Consider the following 16,835-nt stretch of genomic DNA (forward strand, 5'->3'; position numbering starts at 1 on the left):
TGCACCCTAAACAGCCCAGATGATTTTCGCATTTTGGTAAAGAGTGATTTTACAGGAGCTGGACTTCCTGGTCTGTGTGACCTGTTTCCTGGGAATTCTCAGCAGCAGACAAGGAAGCAGTAAGTGCCACCAAAATTCAATTAGACACTAGCTCAGAAGGCCTTGGAATGAATCGCTCATAAATGAATGTATCATAGCCATTCTATTTCAGAAGCAAGTATAATTGATCAACCTATTTCTCCATTAGATTCCTAGGAAAATAACCTCAACATTCCATAGTAAACTTTCAAAGCAATAAGTCTGCAACAGCTTACCATGTTCCGAAAACCTGAAACACGCACACCAGGATGGTGCCAATTTAAAGAATCAAACAAAAGGGAAATAACAAGCATTGACAAGGGTGTGGAGAAACTGAAAACCTCCCAGCCAGATGATGAGAATGTAAAACGGTGAAGTCGCTGCAGAAAACAATTTGGCAGCTCCTCACAAAGTAAACAGGGGCTTCCCTGGTGGCTCAGCGGAAACGAACCCACCTGCAATGCAGCAGACTTGGCAAGAGATGCGAGTATGATCTCTGGGTTGGGAAGATCCCCTGAAGAAGGGAGTCGCTACCCCCTCCAGTATTCTTGTCTGGAGAATCCCATGGACAGAGGAGCCTGGTGGGCTTCAGTCGATGGGGTCACAAAGAGTCATACACAACTGAGCACAGCACACAGCTGCAACTAGAGAAAAGCCTGCACAACAGTGAAGACCCAGCACAAACAAAAATAAATAAATAAAACTAAGGGGAAAAAAAGCTAAATACTTATTATACAACCCAGAAATTCTACTCCTACGTATATGACCCTAGGTAGACTGTCCACGGAATTCTCCAGGCAAGAATACTGTAGTGGGTTGCCATTACCTTTTCCAGGGGATCTTCCTGACTCAGGGATCGAACCTGGGTCTCCTGCATTGCAGGCAGATTCTTTACCACCATCTGAGCTACCAGGGAAGCCCAGGTATATACCCAAGAGAACTGAAAACACATGTCTACACAGAAATTGTCCACAGATGGTCACAGCAGAATTGTTCGTAACAGCCAAAAAAGTGGCAACAACCCAAATGTCCAAGTGATGAATTAATAAATAAAAGTAGTCTATCCATATAGTGGAATATTATTCACTCATAAAAAGAAACGAAGGAACTTCCTTGGCGGGCCAGTGGCTAAGACTTGCACTCCCAATGCAGGGGGCCTGGGTTCACTCCCTAGTCAGGGAACTAGACCCCACGTGCCACACGTAAAGATCCTGCATGCCACAACTAAGACCCGGCACAGCCAAGTAAATAAACAGATAGGTATTTTTAAAAAGAAAGAAAGAAGTACTGACACACTCTAAAAGGCTATATGCCCAGAAGAGGCACACCCACAGAGGAAGAAGGTAGATGAGCGGTTCCTGGGGGGCTGGAAGGAGGAGGGGTGTGGGGAGGAGTAACAGTCCACAGGCCCACATTCCTTCTTGGGGCGATGAAAACATTCTGCAATTAGAGAGTTTGCACAACATTAGTATGCTTGCACAATACTGTGCGCATACTAAAATCCGCTGACCTATACACTTTAAAATGATTAAAAGGTGTGTGCTTTATGTTATGTGAATCTATCCCATTTAAAAGAAAGAGATGAAATTAAATATTAACATTTAATCTAAATATAGCCAAAATGTCATTTCAAGATGTAATCAACAAAACAGTATTAATGAGATATTTCACTTTTTTCTTTCACTCTAACACATTTTTACGCTTAAAGTGCATCTCAATTGGGACTTCTCAGTTCTCAGCAGCCACCTGTCCATGGAGATAGCACAGTCCCTGAGCAATAACAGGGGAGAAGAGAGTGTACCAGCATCAGTTAAGTGCCAGTCAGTGATTATTTATTTATGGCATCTTGATAGGATTACACACTCACACCAGCACCACTCACCACAACAGACAAGCTGTCGCCCAGACGCTTCAAGATTATGGTGCCTGTGGGCCAAATGCTGGTCCTCTGAACATGCATGTTCTCAGAGAAACCACGGCACAAGCAGTAAGGTGACGTGTCCAGTCCAACACCCTACAGCTGACGTAAGTCATTGTTGTGATTTAAAGTATCACGTGCAGAAATGTGAACACCGGCTGGATATCTGATACTAAGAAATTATTGGGAATTTTGGCTAGAGTAGTTACGAGAAAAAGATGATCCCACATTTTAGAGATACACATTGAAACAAGAATGATTCAAACCGCATGAGGTATAGTCACTGAATTTTGATGCTGGACACTGAGGGTCCATTAGATCACTCTCTCTACTTTTTCATGTTTAAACTTTCTATGATTAGTCTACACACGGTACACACTAAGATTAGTCACTAAGTCGTGTCCAGCTCTTTGGGACCCCATGGACTGCTGCAGGTCAGGCTTCCCTGTTCTTCACTATTTCCCATATTTGCTCAAACTCATGTCCATTGAGTCAGTGATGCTATCTAACCATCTCATCCTCTGTCGCCCCCTTCTCCTGCCTGCAATCTTTCCTAGCATCGGGGTCTTTTCCAGCGAGTCTGTTCTTCTCATCAGGTGGCCAAAGTATTGGAGTTTCAGCTTCAGCATCAGCCCTTCTTGTGGCACTGCCAGTAACTAAAACTGAAAAGCAAAGTTAAGAACAAATCCTTTTTCAAACTTTTTAAGTACAAGGCTGGTTTTAGTGGAAAAGAAAGATGAGTTAGATGTTGATGAGATGAAATTAACTTTTTTTTTTTTTTTTTTTGCCACGCCTCACAGCTTGCAGCATCTCAGTTCTCTGACCAGGGATCAAACCCAGGCCATCACAGTGAAAGTTACTAGTTCTAACTACTGGACAATCAGAGAATCCTGGAACTTTCATTTTCTGAGTGGAATCTAGAGAGGTTCAAGACCTTTTAGAGGTATAGATACTTCCTGTTTGTTACTTCTTACCTGTGGCCCCTTGTATCCGAGGGTGCCACACCCGCAACTGGTTGAACCCAGGACGTGAGGGCTGGCTGCATGCAGCCACTCGACACGTACAGCCTGAGCACTGCAGAGGTTGGCATCCACAGGGTGTGTGGGAACCAACCCCCATGGACACCCAGGGACAATTCAAATTCCACTCCCCCAACTGAGTCGTCTTATCACAGTATATATAGCTCCAACAATTTATCAGCTATCATAAGGTTTCTGAGGCGCATAAAGGGATAAAAGAGAGGAACAAGAAAGAAATAAGTAGAGAGATTGAGAGCAACAGAAAGAAGATGGGGGAGGGTGGTAATTTTTTTGAAGAAAATAAAAAGACGTGGAAGGAGATGGAAGGTTCCGTGGATTCTGGTTTCAGGTATGCTACAAATCTGCTTTATCTTTGGCCACCTCACGTAACTTCTCCTGGCCCCAGCTTCCAACTGGAACCTACCAGATGGACCTGCGACATTTAATGGGGGCACACCATGCACACGTGAAGGTGGGGCATTCTTTACTTTACAGGCTCTCCATATGGCAGCATGTTCAGCAGCCCTGCTCCCCTCACCCCTCCCCAAACCAGCAGCACCCTCACCCCCGCAATGTGCGTCACCACCAAAAAGAGCCCTGCCCCCTACATTTCCCAATGGCCCAGGGCAGAGGCCGGAGGGTTCACCAGTGAAGCAGAAGAAATCCTCCACAGCCTGGCCCATGTGAAAAGGGAGTGCCTCAGCCTACCCGGACCCCACCTCTCCACCACAGGCCTCTGCCGAAAACCACAGCCCAGAGAGGCTAAATGACAGCGGACAGGAAGCAAGCACCAGCAGGAGGAGGCACTTCCCTCTGAGTGAGGCATGAGGAGAAGCTGTGAGAAACTGCTGACTAACTAAGGGAGACGGATAGTCACCCACAGCTCACGCACATCCAGAGGAGGCAGGGCCACTGAAAAGCAGGCTGTCTTCCCGCCCAGGGGCCACTGAAGGACCCCAGGACTCAGCACACCTGATCCGCCTGCGCAACGTGAGGTCTGCACACCACTGCCCCAGCTCCCCCATCAGTGGGGAGAAGGCCAAGCAGGGCCCCCAAAAAAGACATGAGGGAGACGGGGAGAGGTGTGCAGGGGCAGGTGGGCAGCAGAAGGAGGCTGAGTCCAGACCACAGGGAGGAGCTGAGAGACAGATGGGCACAAGTGTTGAGGTCAAGACCTACTCTTGGGAGTTTAAGAGACCCAGGGCACTATACAGTATGAGAACTTGGGTTATTCAAGGTGCAGAAACGGTTTAAGGGCACATGAGTAAGAGATTAGTGAGTGTACATGTGTGCGTGTGGGAGCAGTGGTATAAGAATGTGAGTGTGCTGAGTGAAGTAAGCCAGACGCCAAGGCACAAACACTGTGAGATCCTGCTGAGTAGGTGCTGTGAGCAGTCGAGTCCACAGACACAGAAGGCAGGACCACAGACACCACACGGGGAGGGGGGTGGGGGGGAGGACACAGAGGCAGTGCTTCACACGGACAGAACTTCCGGTGGGAAGATGAGAAAGCTCTGGAGTGGGATGGTGGTGACAGTCGCATAATGATGTGAATGTACTTGATGCCAATGAACTGCTCGCTGAAAAATCGTTAAAATGGTTGTTCTTACATTAAGTACATGGCAACCCACTCTAGTATCTTGCCTGGGAAATCTCAAGGACAGAGGAGCCTGGCAGGCTACAGTCCACAGGGGTCCAAAGAGTTGGATAAGACTGAGCAATGAATACTTTCACTTTTTCTTTCAAAGCAGGACAAATGGCTAGACTGCTTGACATTTGTTGCCTCCTTTTCAAAAGACAGAATCTTCCACAGGAAGCAACTCATAGAAACCACCACTGCTATGATTGAAGGGAGCAGCCCTCACCTCAGGTCCAAACAGGAACAGGAGCCACACGGCCTGGGGCTCTCACCACCCAACAAAAACCTCTACTATGCATCACTCACAACAGGAAAGTCCTAGAAATGCAGGATATTTTCATGCCACCTGCCTCAAATAATGCTTTCCAGAGCCTCCTCAGGACCCACATCACCCTGTCACAGAGGATAAACCTGCGGCTCAGAGGCCACCTCGACAGGGACACAGATCACACAGGTGAGTGACAACACGGGGCCAAGGCACGTGGAACAGGACCCGCCTCCCTCCACCTTCTACTGCCTCTTCTATTGAAGCTTTTCTCTTCCTGGACACAGAACAGTTCACGTGTTGCCAAGTCCCCTCTCCCATCATTCCATTTCACTTCTTTGTTAGGTTAGGAATGACACAGGAAGTGTATTTCCACCACAAAGGAAAGAAACATTACTCAAACAATTTTCTTTGCACTATAGTGGTGTTAGTCGCTCAGTCATGTCCTCCTCTGCTACTCTCTGGACTGTAGCCTGCCAGGCTCCTCTGTCCACAGAATTCTCCAGGCAAGAAAACTGGAGTGGGTAGTCATTCCCTTCTCCAGGGGATCATCCAGTGTCCGTTTTCATATTTTAACAAATTAGTGAAAAATCTCAACATGTCATAGCAGATACATGACTGCAAGAAACCAACCTAGAAAGAATGTCACAGACAAAACTATGGAAAAGGAAACCACTCCTGACTCTCACTTTTGGCGAGTGAAAATGGACACAGTGGCAGGAAGCTCAACCTTCCCTGAACAAAGTGCTACTCGGTAATTCAGGGCCTTCCAGACTCTTCCTCCAACCATCTCAGATATCAGGAAATTAGTACCTCAACTGCCTTTAGGATCACCACGTGGCTATGGGGCAACAACTAGTCAGAAGACCACCCAAGTTCTCAGTAAGTCTTCAGACTCACAAACATTAACTGGCTTTCTGACAAAATAAAAGAATGAACTGAGCCACTCCGTGCCATTCTCAAAGGAGTCGACACAGATCTTTACAACAGAATCTCTGTTAGCTTTTGCCAAAACTAACTAAAACCTGAGGCTCCGTTTCCAGGGAGGCCCCTTAAAAATCTGTTTTATATGTACACATACATACATCTGTACAAAGAAGACAGTATTTCACTGGGTGCTTGTGTGAGGATTATCTGTACCCAGACAAATGTGGTGGTTTAAAAATAACCACTCAAGTTCCTGACATCACCCCCCTAGAATGGAGTCTAACTTCTACCCCTTCCACCTGGTCTCGCCTTAGTGACTTGCTCCTAACAAATGTACAGGAAGTGACCCTGCACACTTCTGAGGCCTGGCCACTGAAAGGTGTAGAGGGTTAGCGTAACCCTGAATTTATGTCCACCCAGAGCATGGCAATGAACCTGTTAACAACCTCGTTTAGAATCAGGGTCTGAACAGATGTAAGTTAGTTGTAATAATGTTGGAGGGAGTGGGGGGAGCAGGGTGGGGGTGTGGGCCCCAAATCAGAATGACTAAAGAGGTGAAGAGACACAGACACAGAGGGAAGATGGAGGCAGAGACTGGAGTAGTGTGTCTGCAGGTCAAGAGATGCAAAAATCTGCCAGCAAACAAGAAGCTACAAAGCACCAAGGCTCCATAGAGCCTTCGAGGGACCATGGCCCTGCTGACACCCTGATTTTGGACCTGGAGCCTCCAGAACAATGAAGGAATACATTTTCATTTTAAGGCATCCAGTTCCTGGTATTTATCTTGGCAGCTCTGGGAAACTCCTGCAAAAGATTATAGCTTCCTCCCCTTCATTGTTGGGATCCTCACCCTGGGAGCCCAGCCTCCATGCTTCAGGGAAGCCCCCAGCCACGTGGAAAGTCACATGTAGGTGCCGTGGCCTCACAAGACCCCTCTGAAGTCTCAGTTCCCTGACCGCAACACATGAGCGAGGGAACATTCAGGCGACTCCACCCCAAGCCTTCAAAGCACCCCGGATGTGGAGTGTGGAGTAGAACAAGCTGTTCCCTCTAGGCCCTCCCAAAGTGCAAGTTGTGAACAAAATAAATGTCTGTCATGCTTTTAAGACACTGTGTTTGGAGGCAATTTGTTATCCAACAATAAAAAACAGGACAACACATATACGTATAATCCTGTTCATCTGACTCAAACACAGATCTTCAAAACATGGTCCCTTATGCCAATCAGATGTCAAGGCATTCTACAAAGGTCCCTTTCAGCAAATATTTATGAAGAATCCTCTTGTCTGGAAGTACACCCCTGCCTTCCTTCCGAGGGGAAGGTCACCTCAACATCCCTAAGATAACAATGCAGAATAAGCCAAGACTTCCTGGGTCCCTTTAAATGGTGTGCAAAAACTAGGAGTGTTAACATGTTTACTGTTTAAAGAAGCCACCTTATCTACAATTTTCATGGCACATTACATTAATAAAAGTTTGAACACAATCATAATTTATAAATACTCCAAATAGATGGGGAAACGGTGGAAATGGTGACAGACTTTATTTTTGGGGGCTCCAAAATCACCAGATGGTGACTGCAGCCATGAAATTAAAAGACGCTTACTCCTTGGAAGGAAAGTTATGACCAACCTAGATAGCAGATTAAAAAGCAGAGACATTATTTTGCCAATAAAGGTCCATCTAGTCAAAGCTATGGTTTTTCCAGTAGTCATATACGGATGTGAGAGTTGGACTATAAAGAAAGCTGAGCGCTGAAGAATTGATGCTTTTGAACTGTGGTGTTGAAGACTCTTGAGAGTCCCTTGAACTGTAAGGAAATTCAACCAGTCAATCCTAAAGGAAATCAGTCCTGAATATTCACTGGCAGGACTGATGTTAAAGCTGAAACTCCAGTACTTTGGCCACCTGATGCAAAGAACTGACTCATTTGAAGAGACCCTGATGCTGGGAAAGATTGAAGGCGGAAAGAGAAGGGATGACAAAGGATGAGATGGTTGGATGGGATCACCAACTCAATGGACATGAGTCTGAGTAGGCTCCAGGAGTTGGTGATGGACAGGAAGGCCTGGCATGCTGCAGTCCATGGGGTCACAAAGAGTCGGACACGACTGAGTGACTGAACTGAACTGAACTGAACTGAAAGTGTAGTATTTTTTTTAAAGGTTCTCAGTGGTTAATCTCCAAATGATGGAATTACAGGTGATTTTTATTTTTATATTTTCATAATTGTCTTTTAAAGTATTTTTTATATTTTCATAATTCCCAACCCAGGGATTGAACCCTGCTCTCCTGCACTGCAGGCAGGTTCTTCACTGCTGAGCCACCAGGGAAACCTAATTGTCTATAATAAAAATATTTTGATAATTAAGAAAAAGACAATTTCTTTGAAAGCTACTGAAAGCTGACATATACAATCATTTCTTGTTTTAAAACAAAGCTGAATATCCCTACTAATAATATACAACTCAGGAAATGAGCTTCTACCCAGTTATATAAATGCACATGAACTTGTGTAATTGCATTTATGCAATCAAAGTGAATTAACCATACCTATTCATGCAACAGGAATGCAGAAAAGAAAGAAAATGAAAATGACAATCCAATCTCAAAGGATCAGCTGAAGTCTCATTGGAAGTATTTACCATCAACCAGTCAGAGTCTGTGGGATCTGGTTCAAATCATCAGGACAGAGAACCTGACTGGCCAGCTGCAGCTCTGGGAATGGGCACACTTCACTGACCCAGGCTTCTCCCTGCTTCCAACAGGCTATGGCTCCTGAAAATGGAACCAGCCAGGAAAGCACAAAAAAGAAAAAGTAACAGCACCACACTGGTGAGCAAGGTGGAAACAGATAATGAAAATGTAATAACACCATCCAGCAATTCAGCTTTTAAGTTTACCTCTAAAAAAACTCTTTCGATCCACAATGACAAATTTGATACAGTGCAAACATTCACATATGTATTATCTTTAATATATACACTGACACAATGGTTTCACCAAAGAATATTAAATAATATAATAATACTCTAATATTTTAAAAATCTTTATGTGGGTCATAACCAGCAAATTATTACTCCCAGCTCATTAATGGGTCCCCAAACTGTAGTCAGAAATGTACTGAAAGCTTAGAGAAACTCACACGTGTCAAGGGAGCCCTGCAGAAGCAGCTAGTTCTCTGCAACAGCCAACACTAGAAACAAGTGACGGGCCCAGTGCAGAGGGTGGGTAAGCTGCGGCACATTTATACAAAGAAACAGGGCACAGTGGTGATAATGGACAAACTAGATCTATATACCAAGAGCCCCTTCATGGATCACAGCCATGTCACACTGAAGGCACTTGCATAACTCAATGAAGCCATAAGCCATGCCATGCAGGGCCACCAAGATGGACAGGTTACAGTGGAGAGTTCTGACAAAACGTGGTCCACGGGAGGAGGGAATGGCAAGCCACTCTGGTATTCCTGCTTCAAGAACTCCATGAATAGTATGAGAAGGCAAAAAGATATGACACTGGAAGATGAGCCCCCCAGGTCAGAAGGTGTCCGGTATGCTACTGGGGCAGAGTGGAAAGCGACTTACTAATAGCTCCAGAAAGAATGAAGTGGCTGGGTCAAAGCGGAAACGATGTTCAGTTGTGGATGTGTCTGGTGGTGAAAGTCAAGACTGAAGCTGTAAAGAACAATATTGCAGAGGAACCTGGAACGTTAGGTCCATGAAACAAAGTAAATTAGACATGATCAAGCAAGAGACAGCAAGAGTGAACATTGACATCTTAGGGATCAGTGAACTAAAATGGATGGAAATAGGTGAATTTAATTCAATTGACCATTATTATCTATTAGTGCGGGTAAAAATCCCTTAGAAGAAATGGAGTAGCCCTCATAATCAATAAAAAGAGTCTGAAATGCAGTACTTGAGTGCAATGTCAAAAATGACAGAATGATCTCAGTTCATTTCCAAGGCAAACCATTCAACATCACAGTCATCCAAATCTATGCCCCAACCATTAATGCAAAAGAAGCTGAAGTTGACTGGTTCCATGAAGACCTGCAAGACCTCTTGGAACTAACACCAAAAAAAGATGTCCCTTTCATTACAGGAGATTGGAATGCAAAAATAGGAGAGATACCTGGAGTTACAAACAAGTTTGGCATGGAATACAAAATGAAGCAGGGCAACGACTAACAGAGTTTTGCCAAGAGAACATACTGGTCACAGCAAACATACAGCACAAGACATGACACTACACGTGGGTATCACCAAAACCAGACTGATTTTACTCTTTGCAGCCAAAGATGGAGAAGCTCTATACAGTAAACAAAAACAAGACCTGGAGCTGACTGTGGCTCAGATCATGAGCTCCTTATTGCAAAATTCAGACTTAAATCGAACAAAGAAGGGAAAGCCACTAGACCATTCAGGTATGACCTAAAGCAAATTTTTTATAATTATACAATGTAAGTGACAAATTGATCCAAGGTATTAGATCTGGTAGACAGAGTGCTTGAGGAACTACAGATGGAAATTTGTTAACACTGTAGAGGAGGTGGTGACCAAAACCATCCCTAAGGAAAAGGAAAGCAAGAAGGCAAAGTGGTTGTGTAAGGAAGCCTTACAAATAGCTGAGGAAAGAAGACAAGTGAAAAGCAAGGGAGAAAGGCAAACATACACCCAACTGAATACAGAGTTCCAGAGAATAGCAAGGAGAGATAAGAAGGCCTTCTTAAGTGAACAACGAATAGATAGAGGAAAACAACAGAACAGAAAGACCAGAGATTTCTTCAAAAATACCAGCAATATCAAGGAAACATTTCATATAAGGATGTGCACAATAGAAGACAGAAACAGTAAGGACCTAACAAAAGCAGAAGAGAGTAAGAAGAAGTGGCAAGAATACACAGAAGAACTATATAAAAAAATGTCTTAATGACCCAGATAACCACAATGGTGTGGTCACTCACCTACAGCTAGACATACTAGAGTGTGGACCTTAGGAAGCATTGCTATCGACAAAGCTAGTGGAGGTCACAGAATTCCAGCTGAGTTTTTAAAATCCTAAAAGATGACGCTGTATGAAAGTGCTGCACTCAATATGCCAGCAGATTTGGAAGACTCAGCACTGGCCACAGGACTGGAAAAGGTCAGTTTTCATTCCAATCCCAAAGAAGGGCAATACCAAAGAATGTTCAAAAAGGAAAAAAAAATTAAAAACAGAATATAGAAAGGCCAGAGGCTCAGAGTAACAGGCAATTCTTCCTAAGGAAAAAAAAGGTCAGATTTTCAGGTAATAACAGATACACACAGGGGTGGAGAGGCAGGCAGAAAGACAACACAAAACATTCTTTTTCCTCCCTCCCTGTAGAAGGGAAACCTTGCTCTGGCTGCCATTTCTAGACAGGGCCTCAGACTTTTCCTATGTGACTGGTTTGAAGGGTGAGAAATACTTTTTAAAAAAAATCTGAAGAGTACTTTCTCACTGTCACAATGTCTGTTTCTTCTCTGAATTGTTCCAGTTTTTATGCTGCTGTAGGAAGGTGCTGCCGTATTTTTCCCATATGTGGGTGACACTGTGTGTGCTCCCGGAATCCTCTTCAGCTACGTAGAACAGGACCTCGCTATTTCTCACATGCTTAACCTCTTGAAGTACATTTTGGGAGGAAATAGGGTGTATTCTTAAGGGATGAAGTTGGCAGAAGCTCCATGTGGGATTTGGCTCATGCTAATCCATGTGCCTCTCTCTGTGAAATGTTTGATTTACTGGAAAGCAGTCATATCTTGAGATGCATTATCTTGAAAGCGGACTTGATTTTAGTAGAAACTAGCAGCCAAGTCTTCAAGAAAATAAATGTTCATGAGCCTGATGCACTTTAGAAAAGAAGATATTAGTAACTCATACCATTACACAGTCTAACAAACAGGAAAGTGAAGTCACACAGTCCCAAGCAAGCCAGAAAAAGCAAGACACATAAAGCTGCTCTCATTCGCAGGAAGTCCCTTCTAAAATCTGTGCAGGTCTAGTATTTTTTAAACATAAAACCCAGCACTTTCAGGTCCCCTACTTTCTCGGTGCGTATTTAGTAGGAGGTCTACATCTCCTCTCCCTGTGGGATACTCATGGCCACAATGCTGTCCCTTTGTGAGATACCAGCATCCGGCTCACACCTGGCACAGAGGAGGTACTCAACGCAAATTTGTAAAAGAAAACAAGGTTAACAGGAGGATGAACCTGATGCTTAGATAGTTCTTTGGCACTTCTCCCTTTTATCACCACTTCAAAAGGTTTTCCAACAAGCTCATCCAGGGACTACTGGCAAGATGGGGAAACGCCCAAAGCTTGAGCAAGAGGCTCATTCCACACCTGAACAGCCATGTTCTTTCACATGCAGTTCTGCACATGCAGTTTCTTTGCCCTTCCCGTCTGTTCTGTTTCCAATTCCAGCTCATCCTTGAACACTCTACTTAATTTCGCTTCTTGTTGGTGACCCCTCCCCGCCCCAGTCAACAGAATTCACTCCTTCCGAGGGCTTCCCTGGTGACTCAGTGGTAAAGAACCCACCTGCCAATGCAGAAGGGTTCCATCCCTGGGTCAGGAAGATCCCCTGAAGAAGGAATTGGCAACTCACTCCAGTATTCTTGCCTGGGAAATCTCATGGACAGAGAAGCCTGGCGGGCTACAGTCCATGGGGTCGCCAAGAGTCGGACATGACTAAGTGACTAAACAACAACACACATAAACACGCAGCTGCTTATCCTCCCACTGAGGAGAATTCAACAGGGTATACACGGCATTTAGAACAGAATTAAGAGGAAGTCAAGCAGGTCTTGCCTTTTCGTCCTGGTACAACTTGTTGACGCTCTCCATCTGAAAGTTGTGGCTGGACTGGATTTTGTCCAGCTGCTCCCGCTGCTTTTCCAGCTCCCCCTGGAACTCATTCTTCTTCATCTCCACAGCCCCTCGCTCCGCAGCTGCCCTGCGGACCCTGCCTTCCAGCTCCACAATCCGCGTCTGCAAGGACACCACAGCGTAAGGACCATGTGAAGCTATCCTCAGACCAGACTGCCACGTTCCCTCAGCAAGACCACACCACAGCCCCCAGCCGGGGCCAAGTGTGTTCACAGCGTGTCCATTCCCACCTGGTGTGTCCCCAGGGCTTGATCTTCTAGGTGAGTGGTGCAGATGCTCCCACAGGCTATTCTAGAGGCTATTCACTTCTCTGAGCATCTGTGTGTCTACTGTGCGTCTCCATGGAAACACCACCACACCCCTCACAGGGACTTTGCCAGGCTTGATTGAGGCAGGTATAGGCACACCTCATTTTATCGAGCTTCACAGGTATTGTATTTTTTAGAAATTGAAAGTATGTGGCAACCCTGCATGGACCAAGTGCGTCAGCACCATTTTTTCCAATAGCATTTGCTTACTCCGTATCTCTGTATCACATTTTGGTAATTCTCATAATATTTCAAATTTTTCATTATCATTATATTTGTTGTGATGATCTGAGATCATGATCTTTGAAGTTACTAAGGCTCCCTAAATGCTTAGATGATGGTCAGCATTTTTTAGCAGTATTTTTAAGTTAAAGTATGTACTTTTTTTTTTTAGATATAACACTACTGAACACTTAATAGAGTACAGTATAGCATAAATATAACCTTTTATGCACTGATAAAAAAAAACTCACATGACTTGTTTTATTGCACTATTTGCTTTATTACAGCAGTCTGGAACTGAATCTGTGATATGGCCAAGGTCTGCCTGTACATAAAATGCTTTATGCATTACCTGGTGTGAGCTGGCGCTCAAATATTTAGTTTCTTTTCCTCACTAACACAGCACTTGAACACTCTTTATAAGACACAATTTCTGAAACAGATTGAGTTCTCTGGACACCAAAACCCCATCTGCCCAGATAACAGGGGTCCAGGGGAAACTCAGACAAAAGCACTACCACTGCGGGGGGCAGGCACCAGAGGAGTTCAGAAACGCTCCTAGGGGACGGGTTTCCTGAGAACTCAAGCCCTGCCACCAGAAAGAATGGCTTGGAGTCCCAGCTCCCCTCGTCCTTCCTCTGTGAAATGGGGTGGGGAACAAGATCCTAACCTGACAGAATACAAAAAAAGGTAATGTATGCAACGTACCCTTAAAGAAACATTATTCTGATACCTGTTAAAATGATAAGGAAAACTTGATTCAAGCTGCTGCAACAGGGGTCATGACTATTGCAGTTGAGAGAGAAACTGCTCTCAATTCTGAGTACCGCAGAGACAGCTGAGGATTTACAGCCAAAGAGCAGGGACAAGGGGTTGGTAGATGGAAAAGTACTAAGAGGGTAGGGGGAGTCTTGCTAAAGGCACGCCCATCAAAGATAATGCATGAGGAGCTTGCTTGGGCATCAGGGCTGGAGGAATGAGTTAGCAGGATTCTCTGCTGAGCCTGGGCTGGGCAGGCCAAAAACAGGATGGCCTTGACAAGACTGAGGCCTTGTCAAGAAGGGGGCTCCACAAAGCCTGACTAAACCGTGGTCAAGAAAGAGTCCTGGCTGTCGCTCAGTACTGCTGGCCCATGACAGGTGGCAATAAATAGGAAAGATAAAGTTATTACTATCAGTAAATGATACTGGTAAAGACTGGTACCTCTAAACACATTTCTCACACCCACTCTCCAAATACACTACCCACACCACTCAGGTACTGAATGTGGACTGGAGGACCAGAACGGGCTGTGGGCAGGGTACTTGAGCTGTTTTCCCAGAACCAGCCCCAAAGGCCTAACTAAAAATTGTTCACTTACAGGAAGGGCAGACAGGCATGTCCTAGCAGCAAGCCTAAGAAGTCACAAGGGGGTCCTCGCCCACCCAAGAGCAGGGCTGGTGTGGAGCCAGGCCTGAGGCTGGGTGTTGGGCCCTGCAGAACATGCATTACTGTGCACAAAACCTTAGGTGCTGATAAACCACGAACTCCTCAGAATCCAGCACCCAGCAGCTCTAAATACTCTGTGACACCCACACAAACAGGACCAAGAGAACACCTGGAGATCCACGCTCCGGGAGCTGGCGATCCAGTAGTTGAAGCCCAGGACAATGATACAGGCCACCAGGGCAGCCAGCACGAGCGGTGGTGACTTCATGCTCCGACGTCCGTTTCCCAATCCCATCATCTCAAGGGCCGGGCTGAGAACCTGCCGAATGAGAACAGGCACACAGGCCTCAGTACCAGGACTGCCATGCCCCGGACATGCCACATCCATCACCACAACCAACAGGAAGGCGGCCTGCCCGAAACACAGGCTGGTGTTTTCTCCTTGAAACACAGAGCTGTCGGCAGAGAGGACTGTACATAGCACACCCAGAGCAGATGATGTGTGCCCTGGGCAGTGCGGCTAGATCCCTGGGACAGGCCTGTGGGAGTGGGCACCATCATAGAAACCCATCACACACCGGCTCAACACTGCGGGCAGGTAATAATTTCTCTTATGCCTCAGTTTTCCCATCTGAAAAAATGGGGATAACTATAGTTTCTTACCTCCCAGTACAATTTGAGAAATCACCATCTCTGTAAGCAGTAAAAGCAAATATTAGTGCTTCTACATCACATTAGAATGACTAGAACGACTCCAGGGACTTGCCTGGTTGTCCAATGGGTGGGACTTCACCTTCCAATGCAAAGGGTGAGGGTTCAATCCCTGGTCAGGGAGCTAGGATCTCACATGCCTGACCATGAAAAAAACCAAGACACGGAACAGAAGCAAAAGACTTCAAAAAATCTTTTAAAAATGAAAGAAAGACTCCATTTCTCATTATTCCGCAAAGAAGTCTTTTTGATCTGATTCCTAACAAGGGGAGGGTTTTCTATTCTTTGATAAAATTGTCAGTGACACCCAATTACGATATTCCCTGAGCCAAGCAGGAAAGCCTCCTGGAGGCGTGTGAAGCCAGGACCGGAAGTGCCCCGACTGCCTCAGAAAGAGGCATTGGCCCAGCTTCCTTTGAACACTGTTCTCTCCCTTCTGAGCCCATATCTGTGCAGCACAGCCAAGTCAGGAGACTTCAAGGGCTGCAGGGAGCATCAGACTTCTTGAAAGAAACAGAAACACAGCTGACAAGGAAGGAGTCATGTTTCTGCTCCTGGGCTCCGATCCCAAGCCCAGTCTGGCTGGATCCCAGCCCTGCCCCAGCAAGGGTAAGGTTAGTGAACTGTTCCAAACGGCTTTCGCTGAGCCAGATGAACAGGGCCTTATCAGAAGGAAGGCAATGCACACAATACATGTAATCAACGGGCTCCCTCACAATAGATGTGCTTTTATGCCAAGTGAGGCCAGCAATGGAGGACGGGGAAGAGGTGGTGAGGGCGGAAGGGGAGAAGCAAACGGGGGAGGAGGGGAAGAGACACCACCAGGGACTCAGCTCTGAGGTGAAGTTCCTGCAGGTGAGGACACAGGAGAACTGAGAGCCAGCTCTCCCCCAATGGTACTTGTAGCTGAGTCGTGTCCCTGGGAGACATCCTCTCTCTCTAGGTACTGGCGTGGGAGCCAAGAAGGGGATGTAAGAGCAATCTAGTGGAAATCACGTAAAACTAAGCACCCCCAGAATTCCCATGCATAGAACTGAGGGCTGAGTCCAGCCTCCATTGACTGGTGCCTTCTTCACCAGTTCTGGTCTCTTGGGACAAAAGAGGAAAATAAGTTTTAAATTTAACTGAGAGTTGCTATCAGCTAGCACTGTATGTACTAACAGAGAGTGATGCTCAGAAATACTAAAGTTCCAGAAAATTCTACGGATCTGCTGAAAATGTGTCTCCACTGCTTTATCATGTTTTTGATCATGAAAGTCTTTCTTTAAAAAAAAAAAATATATATATATATATATATAATTACAAATACAATTGGGGAGAAAAATCACACACAGTGAAGTGTAAAATTAAAAGTCCTCCTCTTCCTACTTCACTGGCTGTTCCTTCTATTCCAGCTGCTCTTAACCCT

At 45.4% G+C, this 16,835-nt stretch overlaps 1 protein-coding gene across 5 annotated transcripts in view; it reads right to left on the minus strand.

Moving 5' to 3' along the window:
• GOLM1 (golgi membrane protein 1) overlaps positions 1–16,835 on the minus strand; it is a 59,870-nt gene that overhangs the window by 33,974 nt on the left and 9,061 nt on the right. For all 5 annotated transcript variants that reach the window (XM_019966510.2, XM_070795068.1, XM_070795066.1 and 2 more), the window contains exons 2-3: positions 14,886–15,035; positions 12,681–12,860 (exon numbers count right to left, since the gene is read on the minus strand). In XM_019966510.2, coding sequence (XP_019822069.2) covers positions 12,681–12,860; positions 14,886–15,014 — 309 coding nt within the window. In that variant the 5' untranslated portion in view covers positions 15,015–15,035. The remainder of the gene's footprint in view (positions 1–12,680; positions 12,861–14,885; positions 15,036–16,835) is intronic.

This window comes from Bos indicus, chromosome 8, assembly GCF_029378745.1.
Source record: "Bos indicus isolate NIAB-ARS_2022 breed Sahiwal x Tharparkar chromosome 8, NIAB-ARS_B.indTharparkar_mat_pri_1.0, whole genome shotgun sequence".
NCBI lineage: Eukaryota > Metazoa > Chordata > Mammalia > Artiodactyla > Bovidae > Bos > Bos indicus.